The 24416-nt window shown below is 43.9% G+C and overlaps 1 protein-coding gene and 1 long non-coding RNA gene across 3 annotated transcripts in view; one reads left to right on the top strand and one right to left on the bottom strand.

Moving 5' to 3' along the window:
- LOC309495921 overlaps positions 1-24416 on the bottom strand; it is a 385613-nt gene that overhangs the window by 230540 nt on the left and 130657 nt on the right. The window lies entirely within an intron of this gene.
- sgcz (sarcoglycan zeta) overlaps positions 1-24416 on the top strand; it is a 328983-nt gene that overhangs the window by 270975 nt on the left and 33592 nt on the right. For both annotated transcript variants that reach the window (XM_082165838.1, XM_082165839.1), the window contains exon 6: positions 10486-10558. In XM_082165838.1, coding sequence (XP_082021964.1) covers positions 10486-10558 — 73 coding nt within the window. The remainder of the gene's footprint in view (positions 1-10485; positions 10559-24416) is intronic.

Genomic DNA, 24416 nt, shown 5'->3' with positions numbered 1-24416 from the left:
CTATATAACAGTAAAAAACAAGGAAAGCTGGAATTTTCTGTCAATGACGGGGAAGCGTTGTCTCATAAATGGCGGAAATTTCCATCAATGGCGGGGAAAGAGTTAATTGCAAGCCTGAAACGTTCCTCTGCCCGGGGATAAAAGCAGGTTTCAAAACAACGATAACCCAGGATTAAGCGCAGTGTGAAAAGCAGTGACTCACTCACTTACCTACTGGTGTAGTGATGTAACCTACAGAAAGAGTCAATCAAATTGGAAGACTTCAGTTGTTGTGTAATTTTTCAGCACAGAATTATTTTTTTTTTGTTAGAAAATACATTTAACATTTAATAACAAAACATTTAAATTTAATAAAGTTTTTTATACACCATCCATTTTTTGAGCCAATTTTTTCAAGATTTCAATATTTGCATACACTGTATGTACTAGTAACCTGCCCTTACATTGAAATGCAAATAGATTGTTTCAAATAGATTTCACTCATGCAGGCCGCTCTTTCTTTTTCAAATTGATTTCACTCATGCAGGCCACTCTTTCTCTTTATTTTTATATTTTTTATATTTCTGTCTGAAAGTGCATGCTGGGAGGTCAAGTGGAATAGCTAGAGGTCAGGGACAAAGAGGGCACATGCTCAGTAATTGGGCAGATCTGTCCATTAACTCTTTTCACAAAAAGACATGGGTAGAGAGAGGGATCGAGAGAGAGAGAGAGAGAGAGAGAGAGAGAGAGAGAGAGAGAGAGAGAGAGAGAGAGAGAGAGAGAGAGAGAGAGAGATGCACAGAGCATGCATAAATGGAATATAGTCGTTCTTCAGAGGTGAGACTGAAAGGCTACAATGTGTCAGAAAGAAGAACTGCCCTAGGGAGAGGAAGTGAACGGAGAGAGAGTAAAGTGTTAAAGGAATATTTCAAATCAAAAATTTAATTTCTGTCATCATTTACTCATCATGTCATTCAAAATATTTGTTTATTCTGTGAAACACAAAAGTAATATTGTAAACATTCTTCAAAACTCCTATTTTTGTCTTTCACGTGAGAAAGAAAATAATGTGTTTTTAAAGGAGTAAATATGTGTTTTAATTTTGGGTGAACTGTGCCTTTAAACTTTTCTGAACATGATTGTGGGGAAAATGAAGAGGAATAAAATAAACTAGGACAGACCGAAGCAAACAAAAATGCAAGTATGGAAGATCAGCTTACTTTTATATTAGAACTCAAGTAACAAGCACATTTTTAAGAAAAATGATGCTGTGCAATGGGGACATTTAAAATTTTCCAGAAGTACAGATCTGGGGAACAGCACTCAAGTCTACCACTTAACGGCTCTTATAATTTATCACATACTCAGGTTTATCACCTGAGTATGAGTACACTACATAACCCGAGTTACTTTATTAGTAGTATTGAAGGTATAGCAGAGCAATAGGTCGTAGATAAAGAGATTTGAAAAGCCAGGTATATCAATTCCACCATTGACCACGTGTGTGTGTGTGTGTGTGTGTGTGTGTCAGGGATGGAAATTAGCACCCGCCACCAGCCAAATGCGGGTGATTTTGTGTTGTGGCGGGTAAACTCGCTTCACCTACCGGCCACCGTGGCGGGTAAATAAAAATAGCATACTGTTTCACATGGACGGCGGACACTTTTAGAGGAGGCACACCTTCAAAAAAATGTGGCGTTACATCGAAGGTCAAAAAACTTTTTTTAAAGAACGATGGAGAAAAGCAGACAATGGGGAGTCCCGAGATTGGTTAGTTTACGACGAGACAAGGTGGGCCTTAAATTAAAAACGTTAAATTAAAACCGTTATTCAATCACTGTTTAACCTAATAAAAATGACTGATAAAATAACAGATTAAAATATAAAATAAAATATCGATTTTAATAGCTTGATGCTCTTTAAATATTTTGTTGCATTGTAAAAAGTGTCGGTGCATAGGACGGACCTATCCGCGATCGCTCTCCATGGTTCTGACCAAAGAAGAGCGCTTTGGAATCTCCATTACGCATCATACCGTTGTCTCTTAGTGCGCTACGAAGACTCTTGAGGTATAACTTAACTAAAGGTACCTATACTACCACTAAAGGTATACCATTGCTAGGCATCTTCAGGGCTATCATCCACTCGCGAGGCAGAGGCGCTGGCGCCCTCCCAGCAACGGCGCTGTTCGCCGAGAAAGATATGATACATCATGAGATGCGCAAATATGTCTCGAGACATGACATGTAAGACATGATTTTGAACACTTCATTGAGTTTTGTTTTGTAGAAAGGCTCTTTTTAAAAGATTTTCGTTTTGTATAAATTGTATCTTAATTTTGATCAATGTTTTATCAACGAATTGCCTGTATTTAATAAATAAGAAGAAAATATATAGCAGACAATGTAATAAGGCGCCGGCATGGTCACTTGCATTGCATGTGAACTGGAGGGCGCCGAAACTCAGCTTGTGCCTCACAGATTTAAGAAATAGGCTATATATTACAGAAAGCTTGAAATGTCTACTTTTAAACGAAAATATTCAAAACCAAAAGAAATAGGCTCTCTGATTGTGAAATCCATTTGAAATGTGCATTTCTCTCTGGCGTTCATGGCGAATCCGCAAAACGTCTCGGTTACGTATGGTAACCCTCGTTCCCTGAGTAGGGAACGGAGACGTCTCGTCGGAGGAGTTTCCAACGAATTGGGATCACGCTAGGGAGACCAATTGCCTTCGAGTGAGATAAAACGAGCCAATAAACATTGGCATGCAAGATTTGCATCCCGCGGCCCGCCTACCAGCGCGGGTATAAAGCGGAAGCAAGCGCATACACAAACGCTTTTCGCTGAGGAGCCGAACAGTGTCCAGTCCTCCGCGAAGGTACAGCAGCATGGCGACGGGACGAGACGTCTCCGTTCCCTACTCAGGGAACGAGGGTTACCATACGTAACCGAGACGTTCCCTTTCGTTCGGGAACTCCTACGTCTCGTCGGAGGAGTTTCCAACGAATTGGGATCCCTAATAAAACGCCATGCTGCTGGCCCCTTCCAGCGCCCTGCCTAAGCTTCAGCCGCAGTTTCTTGAAACTTATCTCTTATGTGCGGAAGCTTAGCTGGGAAGAGTCACACTGCTGTTCCGCAAGACCCGCTCAGTGGACATTGGATAACACTGGGAAAGCGTGCCCATGATGTAGAAGGGAACGCTGCGGAGCCCATAACCTGCCCGAAGGGAGGCACTAGGAAAACACATGTGCACTAGCCCGTAGGGTAGTGAACACACGGCAGTCTCTGAGGTAGTCCCAGCCCGGAGGGTGGGAGCGAACTCAGCAGAGACGACAGACAGAGTCTGTCAAGGGGAAGACACTGGCTAACCCGGAGGGTAACCGAACGTGGAAAAACACCTATGGGGTCGCCGTAGGGACCACTACATAGGACCCCAGCCTGTACTCAGCTCAAGAGAGGTAACAAGCTTGGCGACTGGCGATCCGCCTCGCCTGTCGCCGGGGGGGGATGACGGAGGAACTCACGAGGTTAACCGTTTGTTGGGTAACCCACGGAGCAGAATAACGCACGTATCTGGCCCCTAGGGCGAGAATGGCGTAGCAAGCCGACACTAACCTAATCCCTCGCGCTACTGGCCGAAGCGAGTACACGGGAGGAAACAGGTTCAACACGAAGGCTATAAAACCTAGCGAACGTGTTGGGTGTCGCCCAGCCCGCAGCTCTACAGATATCTGTCAGCGAGGCGCCTTGAGCCAAAGCCCAGGAGGAGGCAACACTCCTAGTAGAGTGTGCCCTCAACCTAGGTGGACAAGGCACGTCCTGGGACTCATAAGCCCGGACGATAGCATCCACTAACCAGTGGGCTAACCTCTGCTTGGAGACAGCCTTCCCCTTCTGCTGGCCTCCGTAACAGACAAAGAGCTGGTCTGAGGTCCTAAAGCTTTGGGTCCTGTCAATGTAGCAGCGCAGAGCGCGAACAGGACAGAGCAAAGCCAGGGCTGGGTCTGCCTCCTCCGGGGGCAGCGCTTGCAGGTTCACTACCTGATCTCTAAAAGGAGTGGTAGGAACCTTGGGCACATATCCGGGCCGGGGTCTCAGAACAACGTGAGAGAAGTCCGGCGCGAACTCTAGGCACGATTCGTCGACCGAAAATGCCTGCAGGTCCCCTACCCTCTTGATGGACGCCAAAGCGAGCAGGAGGGCTGTCTTCATTGACAGGATATTCAAATCGACTGCATGCAAGGGCTCAAAAGGTGGATTCTGGAGTGCTCTGAGCACTAAAGTCAGATCCCAAGAGGGTACGGGGTGCTGATTACGAGGAGGATTCAGTCTCCTAGCACCCCTGAGGAACCTGAGGATCAGGTCGTGCTTTCCCAAGGACTTACCTTCTACTGCATCGTGATGTGCAGCTATTGCGGCAACATACACTTTGAGGGTGGAGGGAGACAGCCTTCGCTCCAACCCATCTTGCAGGAAGGAAAGCACGACACTGATCGGGCAAGTTCGGGGGTCTTCCCGGCGGGAAGAGCACCAACCGACGAATAGGTTCCACTTCAACGCATAGAGGCGCCTCGTAGAGGGGGCTCTAGCGGAAGAGATGGTGTCTACCACAGCCTGTGGTAGGCCACCTAGAACCTCCGCGTCCCGTCCAGGGACCAGACATGGAGTCTCCAGAGGTCTGGACGCGGGTGCCATAGAGTGCCCCGTCTCTGAGAAAGAAGGTCCTTCCTCAGAGGAATCGGCCAAGGAGGGGCTGTCGCGAGGAGCATAAGTTCTGCAAACCAAGTCCGGTTGGGCCAATACGGCGCAACAAGCAGGACTTGCTCCTCGTCCTCCCTGATCTTGCACAAAGTCTGTGCGAGAAGGCTCACTGGGGGAAACGCATATTTGCGAAGGCCCTGGGGCCAGCTGTGTGCCAGTGCGTCCGTGCCGAGAGTTCCTTCGGTCAGGGAATAAAACAACTGGCAATGGGTCGTGTCCGGAGAGGCAAACAGATCTATCTGAGCGGCTCCAAAGATTCCCCATATCAGCTGGACCACCTGGGGATGGAGTCGCCATTCTCCCGGAAGAGGGGGCTGCCGTGAGAGCTCGTCGGCCGCACGGTTGAGCACACCTGGGACATGAATGGCTCGAAGCGACCTCAGATGCTTCTGACTCCAAAGGAGGAGATGGCGGGCGAGTCGCGACATACGACGGGAGCGTAGACCACCTTGGCGGTTGATGTACGCAACGGTCGCAGTGCTGTCCGTACGGACCAGTACATGCCTGTGACGAAGTAAGCCTCTGAGGCGGCACAAGGCTAAGCGTACTGCTTGCAACTCTAGGCAGTTGATGTGCCAATGCAGTTGGGGCCCCGTCCACAGACCCGAAACTGCATGCCCGTTGTACGTGGCCCCCCAGCCGTTGGCGGAGGCATCTGTGAACACTACAGCATGCCTGGACACCTGGACTAAGGGCACTCCGGCCCGTAGAAACGCAGGGTCCGACCAAGGACTGAAGGTTTGGCGACAGTGCGGGGTGATGTTCACCCGGAACGTGCCGCTCTGCCACGCCCATCTCGGGACTCGGTCGTGAAGCCAGCGCTGAAGCGGTCTCATATGCAGCAAGCCGAGCGGCGTTACTGCGGCTGCGGCTGCCATATGCCCCAGGAGCCTCTGAAACTGTTTCAGTGGGACCGCTGACCTGCCTTGAAAGGACTTGAGGCAGTTGAGCACTGACTGGACGCGCTCCTCCGTGAGGCGTGCAGTCCGGCTGACCGAGTCCAGTTCCATACCGAGATAAGAGATCCTCTGCGTGGGGCAGAGTTTGCTCTTGTCCCAGTTGACCTGAAGCCCCAACCGGCTGAGATGCCGAAGCACCATGTCCCTGTGTTCGCACAACAGGTCTCGCGAGTGAGCTATTATAAGCCAGTCGTCGAGATAGTTGAGAACGCGAATGCCATGTTCTCTCATGGGAACAATGGCCGCCTCCGCGACTTTCTTGAAGACACGGGGCGACAGGGCCAGCCCGAAGGGTAGGACTTTGTACTGATACGCCCGACCCTCGAAAGCAAACCGAAGAAACGGTCTGTGTCGAGGAAGAATCGAGACATGAAAGTACGCGTCCTTCAGGTCGATCGCTGCAAACCAATCCTGGGGACGGATGCATTCGAAGATGCGTTTCTGCGTGAGCATTTTGAACGGGAGCTTGTGCAGGGCCCGATTCAAAACCCGCAGGTCCAGGATTGGCCGTAACCCACCGCCTTTCTTGGGTACAATGAAGTAAGGGCTGTAGAACCCAGACCTCATCTCGGCTGGAGGGACCGGCTCGATCGCGTCCTTCGCCAGCAGGACGTCGATCTCCTTCCGCAAGACAGGGGCATCCACTGACCGCACCTGGGTGAAGCGGACGCCCCTGAACCTGGGAGGCCGGCGAGCAAACTGAATTGCGTAGCCGAGCCGGATGGTACGGGTGAGCCACCGGGACGGCCTGGGAAGCGCTAGCCAGGCTTCGAAGAACCGTACCAGTGAACCGACCCGGACCACCGGCGTACCCGGGGTGGGGCAGCGAGGTGGAAGGCAGGGACTCGACTCCGGAGGCACTGAAGCGGCCGGAATTGGAGCCTGCTTCCACGCGGGGGCAGACGACAGGGAAGGCACGGAGGCGTTCGACTGTTCGTTGCCCCGAGGCGAAGGAGGGAGGGGAAACGAGGAACGACACCCGAGGGGATCGAGTCCAGGTTTCCACACCTCCCTGACCAGCGAAAGATGAGAGTGATGAGGCCGGGGCGGCATCACTGTCACCTGAGCACTGAGACGAGGGGAATGAGAGCGGCGAGGCAACGTGGCGGCGCACACTGTCATTCTGGCCCTCTTGGCAGGAGGAGACTGGGAGTGGCGAGGCAAATGAGCATCGTCCTGGACTACCAGTCTCGACCGTGTTTGACCCAAGGGAAATGGAAACTGCTCTTTTATTGAAACTTTGGGTACCGCTGGTCTGCTGGCCAGCGGCGGAACAGAAATAAAAGGAAACAAAAGATTCTCCACCCGGCCCTCCTCCGGGGGAAGGAGTGGTGCAGAAGCACACTCCCGTAGAGCAGCAGGCATATCCCCTGGGTCGCCTGTCTCAGGGTCTCTTCCCTCTCCTCTTGCCTGGAGGTTTAGAGGCGCTGGGAGCAGGCTGGGCGGGTCTCTTGCGGCCGGCACCCTGCTGCCTAGGTGGAGGCTGCTGCCTAGGCTGAGCAGGGGCGGAGGCGGCGGCAGGAGGGCGCCCTCGGCGACGAGCAGCCGGAGGCGCAGCCGGTGAGGACTGGGCAGCAGCACCCTGTCTCCGTGGCATGATGTGTTTGATCACCTCCGACTGCTTCTGGGCGGCGGAGAACTGTTGGGCGTAATCCTCCACCGCGTCGCCGAAGAGCCCACCCTGGGATATGGGGGAGTTCAGGAGCTTACTCTTGTCCGAATCCTTCATATCAGCCAGGGTGAGCCACAGGTGTCGCTCCTGGACCACAAGAGTGGACATCGCCCGACCCAGGGAACGTGCGGTGACTTTCGTCGCCCGTAGGGCAAGGTCCGTCGCCGTACGCAGCTCTTGGAGCACCCCTGGATCAGTACCACCCTCCTGCATGTCGCATAGCGCCTTCGCCTGGTGAACCTGGAGAAGCGCCATGGCATGCAGGGCAGAAGCAGCTTCCCCACACGCACTATAGGCCTTTCCGGTCAGACCAGAAGAGAACCTACAGGCGCGGGAGGGGAGCGAGGGGTTACCCCGCCAGGTGGACGCGGTCTTGGGACACAGATGCATCGCCACAGATCGTTCCACTGGGGGGATGCCCTCATATCCCTTCACTGCCCCGCCATCGAGAGTGGTGAGGGAGGAGGAGGGAGTCGATCTGTGTCGGGCCGCCAGAGGGGCCTTCCACGACCTCGTCACCTCATCATGCACTTCCGGAAAGAAAGGAACTGGAGCGGCGCGCTGAGAACCAGCACGGCCCGCCCCGAGATACCAATCGTCGAGCCGCGAGGGTTCGGGACACGGTGGAGGATTCCACACGAGCCCGACACTCGCGGCCGCCCGGGCAAGCATAGCGGCCATTTCCGGGTCCGACTCGGGCAACGCTACCACACCCGAAGGGGGCAACGCAGCCGGGTCGTCCTCCCCAGAAGATGACCGCTCTCCCTCCGATGCAGCGATCGACATCTGATCGTCCGGTGGAGCTCCGAAGGAAACAACCGGAGCCACACGAGATGGCCCGGCCGTCTCCACCGAAGACTCCGATGGCTGCGACACGGAGGATTGAGGGGCCCGTGGGGGTCTTTCACCCGGCGGGTTATTCCTCACAGTAATCCTCAGACCACCAATGGGATTAGCCGAAGTAGGCTTTTTCTGAACTGAACCAGAAGAAGCACTAGATCGGGGAATCGCCAAAGGGACTCCCCCTCGTTTGAGGGATCTCAGTCTCGATCTCAGTGTCGCGATGGTCATGTTCCCGCAATGAGAACATGACTCATTCACGAACGCTGCCTCAGCGTGCGCGAGGCCCAAACACGTGAGGCAGCGATCGTGACCATCAACCGGAGGCAGATATTGACCGCACCCAGAAACACACGGGTGAAACGTCATCCTTAAAAGGACGCAATCTTCACTCGTGTTGCTCTTTCAGAGAAAGCTCTTTTTAGTGTGCTGAAGCACGCAGGGATAAATGCGGCAACACAGCGGGGAAACTGCAAGCCCACTGTGTGCACTCAACCGAATACCAGCTGTGACAACAGCTCTTTTGAAAAAGCAGATCGCTTGAAGTGACAGATCGAATCCGGGAGATCGCGAAGATCACTGCCGCGCCGTAACACCAACACAAAAGAGGTCCCGAAACAGCAGACTCGTTGAGCTTCACGGAAACACAATCCAAAAACGCTCATACACTCAGAGGACACAACTGGTCGGCTCCGAAGCAGAAAGCGTTTGTGTATGCGCTTGCTTCCGCTTTATACCCGCGCTGGTAGGCGGGCCGCGGGATGCAAATCTTGCATGCCAATGTTTATTGGCTCGTTTTATCTCACTCGAAGGCAATTGGTCTCCCTAGCGTGATCCCAATTCGTTGGCCGAACGAAAGGGAACACCAGTTTATTAATAAATAATTAAATGTCTCCTTGCTATTTTAGACACATTCATTTTCATTACTTTTACCGGTTCTTTGTGGAGAGCTTTATGCGTGCGGTCGTGCGCTTCAGTGCGGCTATATTACGTAAACGCGCATCCTGTATGCTATAGCCTATTTAAGCATAATTAAAATAATATACAGGGGCGATTTGTCCACGAATGGCTTAAATGAACAACAACTAGTCGACTAGAATGTTTTTTAAGTCGGAGGCAGCCCTATTCCACATTTTTTCGAACCAGGATCAGGCCATTCTGGGTTGAGCGAGCGACCTTGCGGAATGAGCGAGCGGAGCGGAATATTCAGAAATGCGCTCTCCACTCACAAGCTCTGATTGGAACAAACATTTAGACTATTTTAGCACAAATTATGATCTTATTGACGCTTTTTTATAGTTCTTGACAAAATTAGAATATATTAAACTTTTTTTTTTTTGAAGACAAGTTTTGGGTGGGCCTGTTGAAAAGTGAAGTGGGTGGGCCTACTAACGCACCCATAATGCCTTGCCTGGTGTGTGTATAAGAACGAAAGAGAAAATGTCAGTATTTAATTGAGACTTGAGATTAAATAAACTGCTTAAGTATTGTAGATCTTGTAGTATTAATTTTCACATGCAGTTACACATTGTAGGTTAAAAACAAGAAAGTGGCTGGTAAAAACATTGAGTGGCTGGTAGATTTTTAAATCCACCAGCCACAGTGGCCTGTGGACAAAAAAGTTAATTTCCATCCCTGGTGTGTGTGTGTGTGTGTGTGTGTGTGTGCGTGCGTGTGTGTTTGTGTGGCCCTGGTAAATGCTACGTTATGGGGACAAAGATGGCAATATCTGAAATCTTTGTCCTTCTGGGGAAAATTTTTGGTCCCCATTAGGAAAACAGCTTACAAATCATACTAAGTGATGTTTTTTGATCATGTAAAAATGCAGATAGTTTTCTGTGATGGTTAGGGTGTGTGTGTTTGTGTGTGGTGTGGTGTAACTTACAGTACCTGTGAGTGCAGTGAGTTTGGCTTCTCACGAACCCTGTTTACACCTGGTGTTGACACCCCTCTCAGATGACACGATTGTGAGCAGAGTCAGATAATGTACATATAATATTTTCATCCTTGCTGAATATAAGTATTAATTTAATGAAAACAAATATTACTGACAGGGTACTGAATGGTACTGCACAAGTTCTTTGTTCATTTAAAAAATTAAGTCTGCCTAGAAACTGCAGTTGTTGATAATGATTATACAAATTCAGTTGTTCACAAAGTTGTATGACACTGTATATTTAAATGTGTTTTTTTTAGTTTTTGTTTTTTTTAACACGACATGGTTCTAACCAAATTACTTGTCATTCTCTCTTTTTTCGCTTTATCTCTCTAGGCAACGAGGGAGTTGTGTTTAGTCATTCAGTGGAAACGCCACACGTTCGAGCTGAACCATTCCAAGACCTGAAGTAAGGCATGCTTTCTTAATGTATGACATTATCATTCAATGTGTGATTCACACCGAGAACCACAGAGGGGTGGGGGAGAGCTAGAGAATGAGAAAAAGAAAGGGAGCAAGACACAGAAGGATAGAGGAAAGTCATAAAACGTGAACTTAATGAATGTCCACTTCCTAATTGTCCATAGAAGCTTTATATCCTCAATATTCAGTGACAAACTGTCCCATTCATTCTCTGTTATGAGAAAGAGGACGCGACCTGTCTGACACGCCCAATCCATCACTGGTGGATCAGCCAATCAGATTGATCTAATCTCTCCCGTCTGCATTAGTCGATATCTGATTGGATGTCCAATAGGTCACTAACACATCCTGAAGCTTCTCACTCCCCCAAACTCTGACATTATCACTACAGGAAATGATGTACTGCCATGATGGATGGAGTCACTTTAAGTGCAAGTAGGCAGGTTACTGAGGGGAACTGAGAGCTTTTACCACCCAGTTTGGTTTGATGGAGCACTGCTGGGTGCTTTCCAATTCCAATATGAACTTGCTTAATGCAAATGCACCAGGATCACATCTTCTTCATCGTTAGAAAAAAATGGGAAAAACGATTGGATTAATGGAGGGATGGTGACATCTTATACTAGACTTTCAGCTTTCAATGGGAGTGTTGACCCTTTTTAATTCCATTTCTTTTTTTAATGGAAAACATTATCAAGATTTGACCCATTAAGGGGTCAGGGTTTGGCTAGTTAGAATGGTCCACTTAGCCCCTGCTGGTCCATACTGTAACTACACCATTTTGTGTGTAAAATCTTTGCCATCTTTTTCTATTTATAGCCGTGTATAAACTTTCTGATGTTATTATAAACCAGCGGCCTACACTAGATGTCTTCTATATGCGATCAGACACAATGTTTTGTGTAAAAAAAAAAAAAAAGTTTGCTTCATCTAAAGCTAATTTTATGCCAGTTCTGCTAGCATTTAGAAGTTGTCACAGTTCTTTTAAGGATTTAGGGTTGCGTCTCAGCTGATTCTGTTTCTTCATGTAATCCCAGACTTATTCAATGATTAAGTAAGATCAGATTTAATCAATGTAATCCCAGACTTAATCAATGATTAAGTGAGATCAGATTTTTGTGTGGGCCATACCGTCTGTTGTCTCACTGGATTATTACAGTATTTGCAAAAATAATATTTGGACATCTGAAATTGACTTCCTACTGCAACTAAAGCAAAAGCTAAGTAAGTCTTAAAGGTGGAGAACTGGAGATATTATGCCCCTTTTCACAAGCTGTATTATAAATCTATGGTGTTGCGCCGTTTTTGTGTGTGTCCCTTTAAATGCAAATGAGCTGCTGATCCCCGCCTCTGTTCAGAAGAGGCCGATCCTTTTACACGAGTTTCGGCATTAAAGGGATAGTTCACTTTGAAATTAAATTTTGGTATGTTTTAGCTTACCTCAAGGGCATCCAAGATGTAGGTGTCTTTTTTTCCGCAGTAGTTTCAATTTTGATATTTTTAGGTCAAACCGTTCTTGTCTGTCAGTCATATAATGCAGGTCTATGGTCACCGTCTCAAAGAGCAAGCACAGAGTCCAAATTAAAACAATTCCCCATCGTCCAAATTAAACAATTCCCCATCGTAAGTACACATTGATGGCCTAAGACACGAAACGAGCGGTTTGTGTGAGAAAACGAACAGTGTTTATATCGTTGTTACTAGAGATGCACCGATTGATCGGCTGGTGACCGGAATTGGCCGATTTTCACGTGATCGGCCGTGACTGGCGACCGGCCGGTCAGTCTGACAAATGCCGATTTTATGCCGGTCAAATGCACTCGGGCGCCGCATGATTAACATCGCGCAACATCAGCATCACACGTGCACACGGAACTCACATGTAGGAAACCTCGTGAATTACGTCCGTTCAGACCGCAAGCGCATATTTTTTTCCGGCCTGCATGTTAACCAATGAGTGCATTCACAACGGGAGTAGGAGCAGCGTGTGAGCGTCGAGCAGCGCGTGAGCGTCAAGCAGGAGCGTCGCCAGCAGTGAAGCGCGTGTTTCGGCGCCGAGTCTATTTGCTGCACTGCTCACGCTCAATTAAAGGGAAAGCGCACTTTTGATGGACAAAATAGCCTTAATAGGGTTTAAAAAAAAAAAAGTGGCCAAAATGCACCGAATTTGCGTGTTTTAACAAGAACTGGAGTAGGCTATGTCAGAAAAGGAAACGAAGACTAATATTTATATAAAATGTACCCATTTAAACTTGTTTTATTATTCAGTTTGTACAAGTGATTGCAATAGGCCTGTGTTTGTGTGCTTTGAGAAATATCTTTCAGGGCTCTAGAGTGCGACCAAATTTTGTAAGGGTGCGACTAAAATTTTTCCTAGGTCGCACCGGTGCACCTAACGTCCTCGCATCCACTGCCTCTCCACGAACTACTGTAAGTGTTTGTTCTCCTTTGACGGAACTCACACACTCATGGGAACTCACACTCTTCTCTCACGCTTAATGAGTGATGACAGAGGACAGAATTAAACATTCAAACGTAGCCTGGTTACACTTAAGGTCTGTGATATTAGTGTGATTTTTATTTTAGATTTCGGCTTCCAAAGATTATAAAAAATTATATATTGACTATTGAGGTAAAACCATTAAAAACTATAGCCGCATTCTATCTAGCGCAACTTCTTCCCTTTGCAGCATTACACTGTCATTTCTCCCTAAAACTCAAACCTAACGACAGAATCAGCACGATCGGTGATTGTTGTAAAATGCAGTCTAGCTACTGTTGGTAACTTGCGAGACGCGTTAAATAATGAAAAGAGCTATTAAAAGCACAAAATCTGCGCAAGAGATGTTGTTCGCAAGGCGGCACGCGCTCCGAAACCGAAACCGAGACAAGCAAATTATAGCCTACTTTGGGTTTAATGTGCGTGTCTAAACAATCAAAATGTACACAAAAGTATGTCAAAATGACCGGCTTGGAGATTCACTAAAAACAGTTTATGTCTTAAATGGAAATAGTTGGGAGAATATGGTGCATCAGATCAGTAGCAGATCTGCACTCGGTCTTAAAGGGGCCGCAGTCTAGTAAACATGCGGACGATTGCGCCATTACTGCGAATCAAACAACAAGAGAAAAATCACTACAAAGCTCTTGAAAGAATAACTTCAGCTTTATTAAGCATTAATCTATTTATGAAAAATTATGCAGTGTTATTTTACATTTGATTACTTTATTAGATTTCTTTTTAGACTAATATATATATATATATATATATATATATATATATGTGTGTATATATATATATATATATATATATATGTATGTGTATATATATATATGTGTGTATATGTGTATATATATATATATATATATATATATATATATATATATATATATATATATATATAAACAAAAAGAACCGATAAGAATACAGTTAAAGTACCGGATCGATAAGCAGTATCGGTAAGAGTAGGAATACCGTTAAAACCCTTTACTCCCCGGTCAATGCTCCGACAACAGCCCAGACATGAAGCTACTTCAGCCACCATTCTCCCCAGTCCCTGGTAAGATGCCAAGCCCTGGTCTTTCGTCGGAGATGGCATCCGACTCAGAGACGGAGGTAGAGCCTATACCGCGCCTGAGCTAGAGACTCAAAATAGTTAGTTTGGCAGCTCAGTGAAGCACTTTAAAATTTTTTTTATTTTTTTTTATTTTTTATTTACCTACACCTTATTCTTGTTTAAAATCATTTACATAATATGAATGTATATAGAGCGTGATAAAAGGTGACCTTGAAATTGTGGCGTTAAAGGTGACGCGAGCCGAGAAAAATTTTCGGTGCACCCAAATTTTGTGCTGGTGCACCTAAATAAAAAAGTTAGGCGCACCAGTGCAACCAAGGCAAAAAGTTAGTCTGGAGCCCTGTCTTTATACTGCAAGGCTGTATTTATTTTATTTTTTATTTATATATTATTGTATTGCCATTCCCTGTTTTCATAAAGATGTTTAGTTTGCTAAATACATGTATAACATTTTTTTGGGATATTGAATGTGAAAAGGAAATGGTTCTTCCATAACACTGCACTTGTGTGTGAATTACCCACACCTGGAGTAATTTCTATAGTTCTATTTTATAGCGTTTATCTGTTCAAAAAAATATGTACTATGCAAATTGTAAAATGTTCTATTACAGAGAAGATATAAAATAAATATTTGTGTGTGCTGTAAAGTGGTTAGAAAAATTGAAATCGGAATCGGCTAAAATCAGTATCGGCAGGTCAAACTTAATGAAAAATCGGAAATCGGAATCGGCCCAGAAAATTGTAATCGGTGCATCTCTAGTTGTTACCTCTTGTACACAGCCACGTCCAAGTGGTCCAACACTAGATGTCGCCTTGGCTACGGTTTCGTTCCAATGAACTGCAGTAGCCAAGGCGACTTCTGTTGTATATATCTATACCCGCCCGCGCTCTCAGATCACTTGGACGTGGCTGTGTACAAGAGGTAACAACGATATAAATACTGTTCGTTTTCTCACACAAACCGCTCGTTTCGTGTCTTAGGCCATCAATGTGTACTTACGATGGGGGAATTGTTTAAAGGGCACCTATTATGCAAAATTCACTTTTACATGGTGTTTTGAACATAAATGTGTGTTGGCAGTGTGTGAGCAAAACCACCCTAGAATGATAAAAATCCACCCAGTAGTTTTTTTTACTATCTCAATAAATCACAAGCACTGTCTCAGAACGCCCTGTTCTAGATTTCCCTCACTGTGACGTAGAAATGTGCTAAGCCCCACCGACGCGGTTTGATTGACAGTCTGGTTTTGGCATAGACCCCGCCCTCGGTGATCTGCATCCTCCATTGTTTCAACGACAGCCGGTGTGTAATGTCTCATAAGAAGTGTAACTTAGGTGTTCTGTTGTGGAATTTAAGAATGGACATAGTAGTCTTCACTGATATCAGAGCCACTGAAAACGCAGCGGATGGATTTTATTTATGAAGAAACGGCGCCACTTAAACTTCCTTCATTTTCTGACTGACTGTTTAGTGAACGAGGGTCAGAACGAGGGTCCATAGACAGTATATAAACGTATATCTCCCTCCCCTTAAGAAAAAAATAAATAAATCGTTTGTACTTAGCAAACGTTATCACAGTATTTGTGTGTGTGTGTGTGTGTGTAGTTTAAAAAAATTGCGCCAACGTTATCACAGTTTGTGTGTGTGTGTGTGTGTTGCACATCCATAATTGCAAAGGGGACGCGATTAAAACTTTGTAAGTACATAAATGTATCAAATAACCATTCCGAGACGTTTAGTCCATTCTCATTCGTGTCTCTTCATCATCTGGGTCCAGCAGCAGGGCGGGGATATGCAGCTCATTAACATTTAAGGTGGTACACTCCAAAACAGCTCTTTTTAAAACAGGCCCCAAAAATGACATTTTCAAATGGTTATAATAAATTAACTGTGGGTTATTTTGTGCTGAAACTTCACAAATGCATTCTGGGGACACCCAAGACCAATATTACATCTTGTAAAAAGGGGCATAATAGGTGCCCTTTAATTTGAACGATGGGGAATTGTTTTAATTTGGACTCTGTGCATGCTCTTTGAGGCGGTGACCATAGACCTGCATTATATGACTGACAGACAAGAACGGTTTGACCTAAAAATATCAAAATTGAAACTGGATGCCTTGGATGCCCTTGAGGTAAGCTAAAACATACCAAAATTTAATTTCAAAGTGAACTATCCCTTTAACAAACGCAAATTTCAGTCAAATCTCAGAAATAACCCATAGCAGAGTGCAGCCTTACAGAGAGACTCAGGAAGAGATTGTAACTTTTAGACGCACCTGGACGTTTCTGAATGGTCAGTGGATACATGGATGTAGTTGTTGTGGAGTTCTTTATAAGACAGCTGTGACATTTGTTGGTCAAATAGTGTTCTGTGCTCGTCTGTGCAGCAACGACAGAACAGTTTGCATGCTTTTCTCTAACTTTTACCATTGCGTTTGAACTGGTTACACTGTTGTCGCTTGCGGAAACCAAATGGCGGCGCCGTGGGTGGAAACTTGCAGATTAAGGGGCGGTAATATTATAATAATATCCCCTTCCTACATCAGAAGGGGAGCGAAATCAGACCGACTTAATTTTTGACATGCTTGCAGAGAAAGGCTTACCAAAATAAAAGTTACTGTGTTGTCACTTTTCACGTTTTCAGGGTTGGTACATGCACAGGGGACCCAATATAGCACTTAAAGGGTAACTAAACCCTAAACCAACTTTTTTTAGTTAATGATCTGTAAGAATGGGGCTTTATTATTGCTGTTCATTGATTCGAGTAACTTTTTTGACATTTGGGTATAAAGTGTTTTAATTTTACAATATATGGTGTAAAAACGTCTGAGTGCTGCCCTCTTAAGGTTGAACGGTGGCTACTGCAGTTGCATTTTCCTATTGGATGTTTGCGGTGGCAAGTGACGTAAGCAGGTTCCAGCTCACCACGCCCCTGGTACGAGCTAGCGTAGATTTATCTGTATTGTACAGTGGGCAGGAGGGTACGTAGGTGTAGTGTTGCTGGTTGCAACAGCACTACTGGACTGCATAGCTTTCCAGCAGACTTGTAAATTAGGCGCCAGTGTTTGCATGCACTTGGCCTGGAAGACCGTGAGTGTGAAACCTGCATTTTACGCGTGATTGCTTCTCCAACGCAATAGAGGTGGAAATGGGCTTCTCCACACAGCTCGCACAGTCGCGCTGAAAAGCGACGCAGTGTCAAACGCTGCTCCTCCGGCATGGACTCCACCACCACAGCGGCGTCTTGATGTGAGTGATCATATATATTTTAATCACAATTTATGGTTAGGCTAAAGTTAATCCTCTGGGGTCGACAAACGCGTCGGCGCATTTTGCTGAATTTTTTCACATAGCGGCAAAATATCAATATACCTATAGAGAACGCACGCTATTGACATCAACTCGATAAAACTCATCAGATGCATGTACTTTACGTCGTCTTGCGACCCTGTGAGTCACTCTCCATTTTAGAGAGTCTGACAGCAGGTCTCAGGTGCACGCCCCCCCGCTCACGGTTCGTCCCCTCTATCTCCGCTGGGGTCTGCCCACTTTTCTAGCATTTTTCAAATATTGCCAGTGGGTGGAGTCAGGCTCTGACAAGGGTTTAGTTACCCTTTAAACAAAAAAAGTCAGATTTTCATGATATGTCCCCTTAAACTTTTCCATGTTAATCAGAGTTGTTGTCCTAATCAGCCTCAACAGCGAAACACAAGGAGCGTCAGGGAATTCTATTTCTACAACGTCACAGCTGAAACAACAGCATACAAAGTATGACAATGATAATCTCAGGTACTGATTATGTGCTTTAGTTAATGTTAAAAGAATGAGTTTGTGATTGTCATTTTGCCTGACCCTTATAGCCTTACTGAAAGTGGCAATTGATAATTCACCTCAGATCTTGAAAATAAATGAAAGGAAACAAGAACATTCAAACTTGTGAACAAACAAGTGTATTCTATGAGGGTAATCAATAATGTGGGTGAGAATGATATTTTGAAAGAGCAGTCAGAACTCCTCATGAAGGATTTCAGTTAACTCTTTGAAACACTTGGAAGACTAAGAAATCAGTTGTTCATTAGTAGACCACTCCTAACAAGAGGGACTAATATGGTTTCAGGGTTGCTTGGTCTAAATACATGGCTGCAAAAAAACATGCAACATGAGATGAGTGAACTTTATTGACAACTTCAATCTTTTCTTGAGTCAAAGACAGCTGTTTAAACCAAACGGCCTATACCCAAACAAAGAGTGCAAGAGTGCTAAAGGACAATATCTACTTCTCCCTCCATCATCCTTCAAAAGTGTGTGCTTGTGCACTCAATCAAAAGGGCACACACTCACCTGGTGAATGACTAAAAGACCACAGGACTTCACATCAGCATCTGAATGTGAATGCGATTGACATATCCCACAAGGACAATGATAACACCAGGCAGCCACAACCACTGCTCACGGACACAATATCAGCTGAGCGACTGCCCACAAAGTTTACTTCAGAGAGACTGTGACGAACTAGAACAGCTCCAAGATTCTGCACCCAAGGACAACCTCCTGGGAAAAAAGCAAAGGAAACCAGGGTAACTGTTTCATCCTCATATGACACGAGCCCCAGCCCGTCTCAGCAGACATGTTATCCCTGTCTCTAGCAACTCCACTTTTGAGCTTCTCAGGGAAAATGGAAGAGCTGGTGTATGTTGGAACAAAGCTCTCCCACTCTATTGCTCTGAGCCCACGGATATCAACCTAAAAGTGAAGAGCCCTGCAACCACCAAAGCCTCTGTAGCCTATGTCTGGTCCCCACTATGATAACAGTAAATTTCTCAAATTAAGTGAAGTAAAGTGACGTGAAGGCCAAGTATGGCAACCCATACTTGGAAATTGTCCTCTGCATTTAACCCAACCAAGTTAGTGCACACATATTAGGAGCAGTGAATATTGAACACACATTGCAAACTGTGGATACGCTCCCGGAGGAGTGGGCAGCCATTCACTGCAGCATCCGGGGAGCGAAATCATTTCCTGCTGGTATTGAGAATCGAACCTGTGACCTTCGGCTTACAAGTATGACCCTCTACCCATTAGGCCACAACTGCCCCCAAATGTTTACAGAACAAGCGGGAACCCAGTGTGCCTGTAGCTTTCTCTGTTCTGTTAAGTGATAGAAAGTCTAAGGCCTTCTCAAATCGTACAGGGAAATCTAATGCCTATTAAACGTCAATCAGAGAAGTGATTAAAAATAAATCACTTCTAGTCAATGACATCATCAATACAAACAACCTGGATTTTATGTTTCTAAATTAAACTTGGTTAGATGACAGTCGCAAGCTAACAGCCCTTTCTAACTTTACTTTTATAAGTGTCTGCAGAGCTGTTGGGAGAGGTGAATGCATAGCTACTCTATTTAAAGATGTCTATCAATGCAAGATAGTGCCATTTGGTGATTACTTGTCTTTTGAATATCTGAGTATAGTGTGAAAAGGTGCTCCACGCATTTTATTGGTCATTATTTACAGGTCTCTGAAATATTCTGCAGCCTTTATTGACGATTTTACAGAAGTGTTATCACCAATCTCCTCTGAGTTTAACTGTGGTAAAAAATAACCCATCAGCTGATTCTGACATGTATAGCCTTTCGAATAAAGGGATTTGTGGTTTTTGATGTAACTTTGAATTATAGAAGTGGCAAATTGATAGATTCATGTTCTGTTTTTTTATTTTTTTTAATATGTTTATTATCTTTGTAATTGAAGGCCCAGAAAGTTAGTAAAGACAGTGTTTAAAATAGTCCAAGTGACTACAGTGGCTCAACCAGAAGTTTATCAAGCGACAAGAATACTTTTTGTGCAAAAAAAAAAAAAAGAAAAAAAAAAGAGACTTTATTCAACTATTAATTTTCTTCTGTGTGGGCGTCTGAGTGAGTTCACGTAGTGTAACAGCGCAGCACTTCTGGGTTGTACATCAGAACGTAGGCTCACTATTGGCCGACGCTGGTCATGTGTGTGATGCGTGTGATGCTGGTCTGAAATTCACCATTATGGTGATTAGTGTTCCCTTTGGTTGGGCACTTGGTACCGCCACTAATTTTTTTTTTCCCATTTCCAGCACTGGATGCAAGATATGCATCTTTTAAGGTACTGTGTTTTGTCTCATTGTCCACCAATGAGTCTTTGACCACTCATATTGAATGTTCATAGTAATAAATACATAATATTTCATATTTTTACCAATAAATCCACAGTCAGTTTTGCTCTCTGTTCTGTTGTAAAAAAAAAAAAAAAAAAAAAAAAAATTGGGACAGATAACGAGCATTGCCGTAATTTCAGCCCAGTCTGCGGTCTATTTCACAGTATGAGTGGACATTTTGATTTGAAGTGCCACAGTGGAAATCTGCAGATAATCGGAACACTCATCATGACTCCTTCACTCTCCTTCACCACTCTCTCCTCCTCCCTCACCATGAATTTCTGGTTGTTCTTCTCAGACAGAATCGGGCATCCTTCAGTGACCTGTTTGCATTAACATTTTATCATAAGTCTGAGGGTATTAGACGCTTTATGTGTTTCACTTCGCTCTCGACCTCATTAATTTGCAAATTGAAAGCAGGAAACGTATAAATCAAGTTCCCTTTCTTCTAATTATTGTTTTATTGAAGTGTGCTCATTATCACCGAGCTAAACAGTCAATAGTAATGAGCCTACATAATGAATTATGAGCCAGCTTTATGTTGTCCTTGGTGTATAAAACTTTTGTAAACAAACATCTGTCCAATTTTTTTACTCCTCTCTAAATCTTCCTCTTTCTGTCTCAGTGTTTCTGTCCCTCTTAGAGTTCAGAATTGTGCAGTTAAACTAAATGGAACATGTAATGACTTAATAGAGTCTATTAAAGGCTAATGTCTTATGATATGGTCTCTCCGACAGAGTTCAATTGCATCCTGTTGATAGACTTTCTCACAAGTTCCTCAGCGGGAGTTATTCAGACCACCTTCAAAGTAACACTTGACAGAAGGGAATTTTTATAAGCTATCAGTTTTTGCAAGCTTTTTGTGCATGTGTGCATATAACAAGGCTTTGATGAATGAGAGCTCACACTTTTGAAAACACATTTGTCGCACTATTTTGAGGATAAACAATTTTTATAAGTTTACTCAAAAATGAAAATACAATAATTTTCTCACCCTCATGTCGTTCCAAACCTGTATGCACTTCTGTCTTCTACAGAGCACAAAAGAAGATAGTTTGAAGGATGTTGGTAACATCAATTGGTTACAGTTTATTTCAATATTCTACTTTAGATATTTTACTAACTATAAGCAACTACATGTCAACTAACTCGTTAATTTGCAACTACATGTCAACTAACTCTCATTAGAGTATTACAGACTGTTAGGGTTAGTAAAATAAGTTGACATGTACTTGCAAAATTATAGTCAGTAGAATGTAGAAACTGACTTTGTTGATTGATTACACTGAAAGAGTACTCTTTTTGTAAAATGCCTCTGTTTCTACTATACTAATTTAATACACATGTATTTCTCATTACAGCATGTGGTTAGATTACACTTTATGTACAAGGAGTGTTATGTTAAAGTAACTTGTTATGTTAAAGTTCTTTCTTTCTTTCTTTCTTTCTTTCTTTCTTTCTTTCTTTCTTTCTTTCTTTCTTTCTTTCTTTCTTTCTTTCAACAGCATTTTCTGACTCACTAAAATACTTAAAAACAAGTTTTTTTTAAACGACTGTAGGTATATTTCAGTATATTTCAAATACTGTGTTGGTATAGTTGTAAATGTTTTGTTTAGAATTAAACTATTATTATTTTAATATTATTTATAGTTATTATTTGAGTATTTATTGTATGGAAAAGAAGAGCTTTAACATTTTTATAATACTTTAGTTACGTTAATAGTTATTAAGAGTTAGTGTTCTGTGTAAGTTTGGAGTAACATGAGGGTTTTATTTATTTTATTTCGGAATAATTGTGTCATAACTAGTGGATACAAATTGAATTTATTTTATGTATTTATTTATTTTTCTCCACATAATAGAAATGTTACATTTAATTCACCCTGTGCCTCAGGCCTTTTATTAAGATGTTTATTAAAAATGTTAACTTAATGTGGGATCACCATTGACAGAACTATTAGCACCTGTCAAACCCAGCAAATGACTAATACTTGCTCAACTATTCATAACATAGCCATCTTTTCTTGCTGTAGTCTCTCATTAACATTTCACAGTCTCATGTTATTTGAAAGCATTTAAAAAAGATGTGCAGCATTGATGTGCCACATATTTTATATAATCATGCACACTGTTGTATTTTCTTTCTGGTACTAGATACTAGACTGGAGTTCTGACAAATATCTGACAAATGAGATTTGAATGAACCAAATTAGTGAAACCATATGAGCATCTAAGTACTTTTTTTTATTATTTTTTTATCACTCCAATATTTATTAATTATTTAAAGGATAAAGCTTTCATGGAACGACATAAGAGAAAGTAACTGACATCATTTTACATTTTGAGCAACTACTTTAATGGAATGCTTGGGCTGCTATTTTTTTCTGCTGTTTGAATATTGTGATCTAATATGGTTTTATACAGTATTCACTAATTTAGGTAAATTATAATACATGTGTTTTTTTATTGATACATATTTTTGTGTATTTTTTGGAGTAGCATCCAAATCATTGAGAACAGTATAACAGTGATAAAACAAAAGTTTGGTTGCTATACGTATTAAAAAAGGGGGCTCTATTGCTGGAACGCTATTCCAATCAGCAGCTACTGGCTTTCCATCTTTTATTCTTCTTGGCATAATTCTGGTCATTTGCCTTCATTTGTTTAGCTCCATGCTCCTCTCTCAGTGCTGAGGTTTGAACTTGCCTCAGGCTCTCATTAATTAAACTGCAAATCTCAGACAAAGAAACATTACCACCATTTGAGACGGCTTGGATGACCTCCATCTTCTAAGCACCACCTCTCTTTTTACTCTTGTACAATCCTCTCTTCCCAGACTTTGTTTAGTCACTGTCAGCTCAGTTGGCATTGTTGAAGGCCATGCACCAAGTTTAAGTAGACTGTAATAGCCTTGCTGTTTTTTTTCCACCTCCCCTGCCCAGCAGTAGGGTTTGGTTGTGCTTGTAATAGCCTGGCGAGGGTGCCTAGGGTGAGAGTGCAACAGCGTCATGCCATTAGCGATCCGTTAACTCTGCCAGCTAATGCAGGGTATAATAAGATGAGAATTGATCCAGCCGCCCCAGAACTGATGAGAGTCTATGGGAGTTTTGCTCGGAGTCCACACTCATCTAAGGCCACCACGTACTTTTCAGAAAAACAAAAAATCCTCTATATAATGCTGAATTCTTCAGGCAAAATATATTTCAACAAAGTTATATTCAATAAAAAGAGAGATTTGAGAAAATAACTAGCCGTCAAATCCATTTTTAACTAGTCCTTCATAAAGGGGAATGTGAGTTCAGCATCAATTTCCCAGCATTGTATTCTTATGAAAATGAGGTTTTGAGATGGAAGCTTCTGTCTGAAGTTTTTTAACAAGCAAACACAAAGCATCTTTGTTTGAAAGAACAGCACCTCAGTGTCATGAGTGCACAAATGCCAGTCGTTCAAATCAATACTGGTGGGCTGCTGCTAAGAGTCACATCTTGAGGGAAGTGCATCAAACTTCTCCAGCCCTTTCGTTTTGCAGTTAATTATTAAATCCAGAGAATAAAGATTCCATCTTTATTTGACTGTGTGCTGACAAGCTGCAGCTGGAATATACAGTATATAGTCAATCAATCATGACCGTACACCCCATTTTTATTGCATCAAACAACTAACTTAAACCAAACATTATTGGGAAAACAAACACTTGTACATACATCTGTGTGATTGGCTTACGTCCCAATCGATTACATGGAGAGGGCTGAGTTTAAGACCTATACTGCAGTCAGCCACGAGGGGGGTGATCGAAATGCTTTCGCTTAAATTTTCAGGGCTTGTGCAGCACACTTGTGTCCCTATTTTAACGGTCTAAGCGCATGGTCTAAAGCGCACGGCGCAAGTGCACTTATGGCGTGTCCGAATCCACTTTTGCTATAGTTTAATGACGGAAAAATTGTCGTTTAACGACTTGAAAAATGGTTGGCACACCCGGCGCATGGTCTAAAAGGGTTGTCCCTATAATTCTCTTAGTGAGTAATGGGTGTGTTTTGGGCGTAACGTGCAATAAACCATTCAGAGTCTCATCTCCCATTC

The sequence above is a fragment of the Leuciscus leuciscus genome (genome assembly GCF_965113295.1).
Source record: "Leuciscus leuciscus genome assembly, chromosome: 3".
NCBI classification, from domain to species: domain Eukaryota; kingdom Metazoa; phylum Chordata; class Actinopteri; order Cypriniformes; family Leuciscidae; genus Leuciscus; species Leuciscus leuciscus.
Note: the sequence above shows the minus strand (reverse complement) of the source record. Positions and strands in the feature narration are given on the sequence as shown.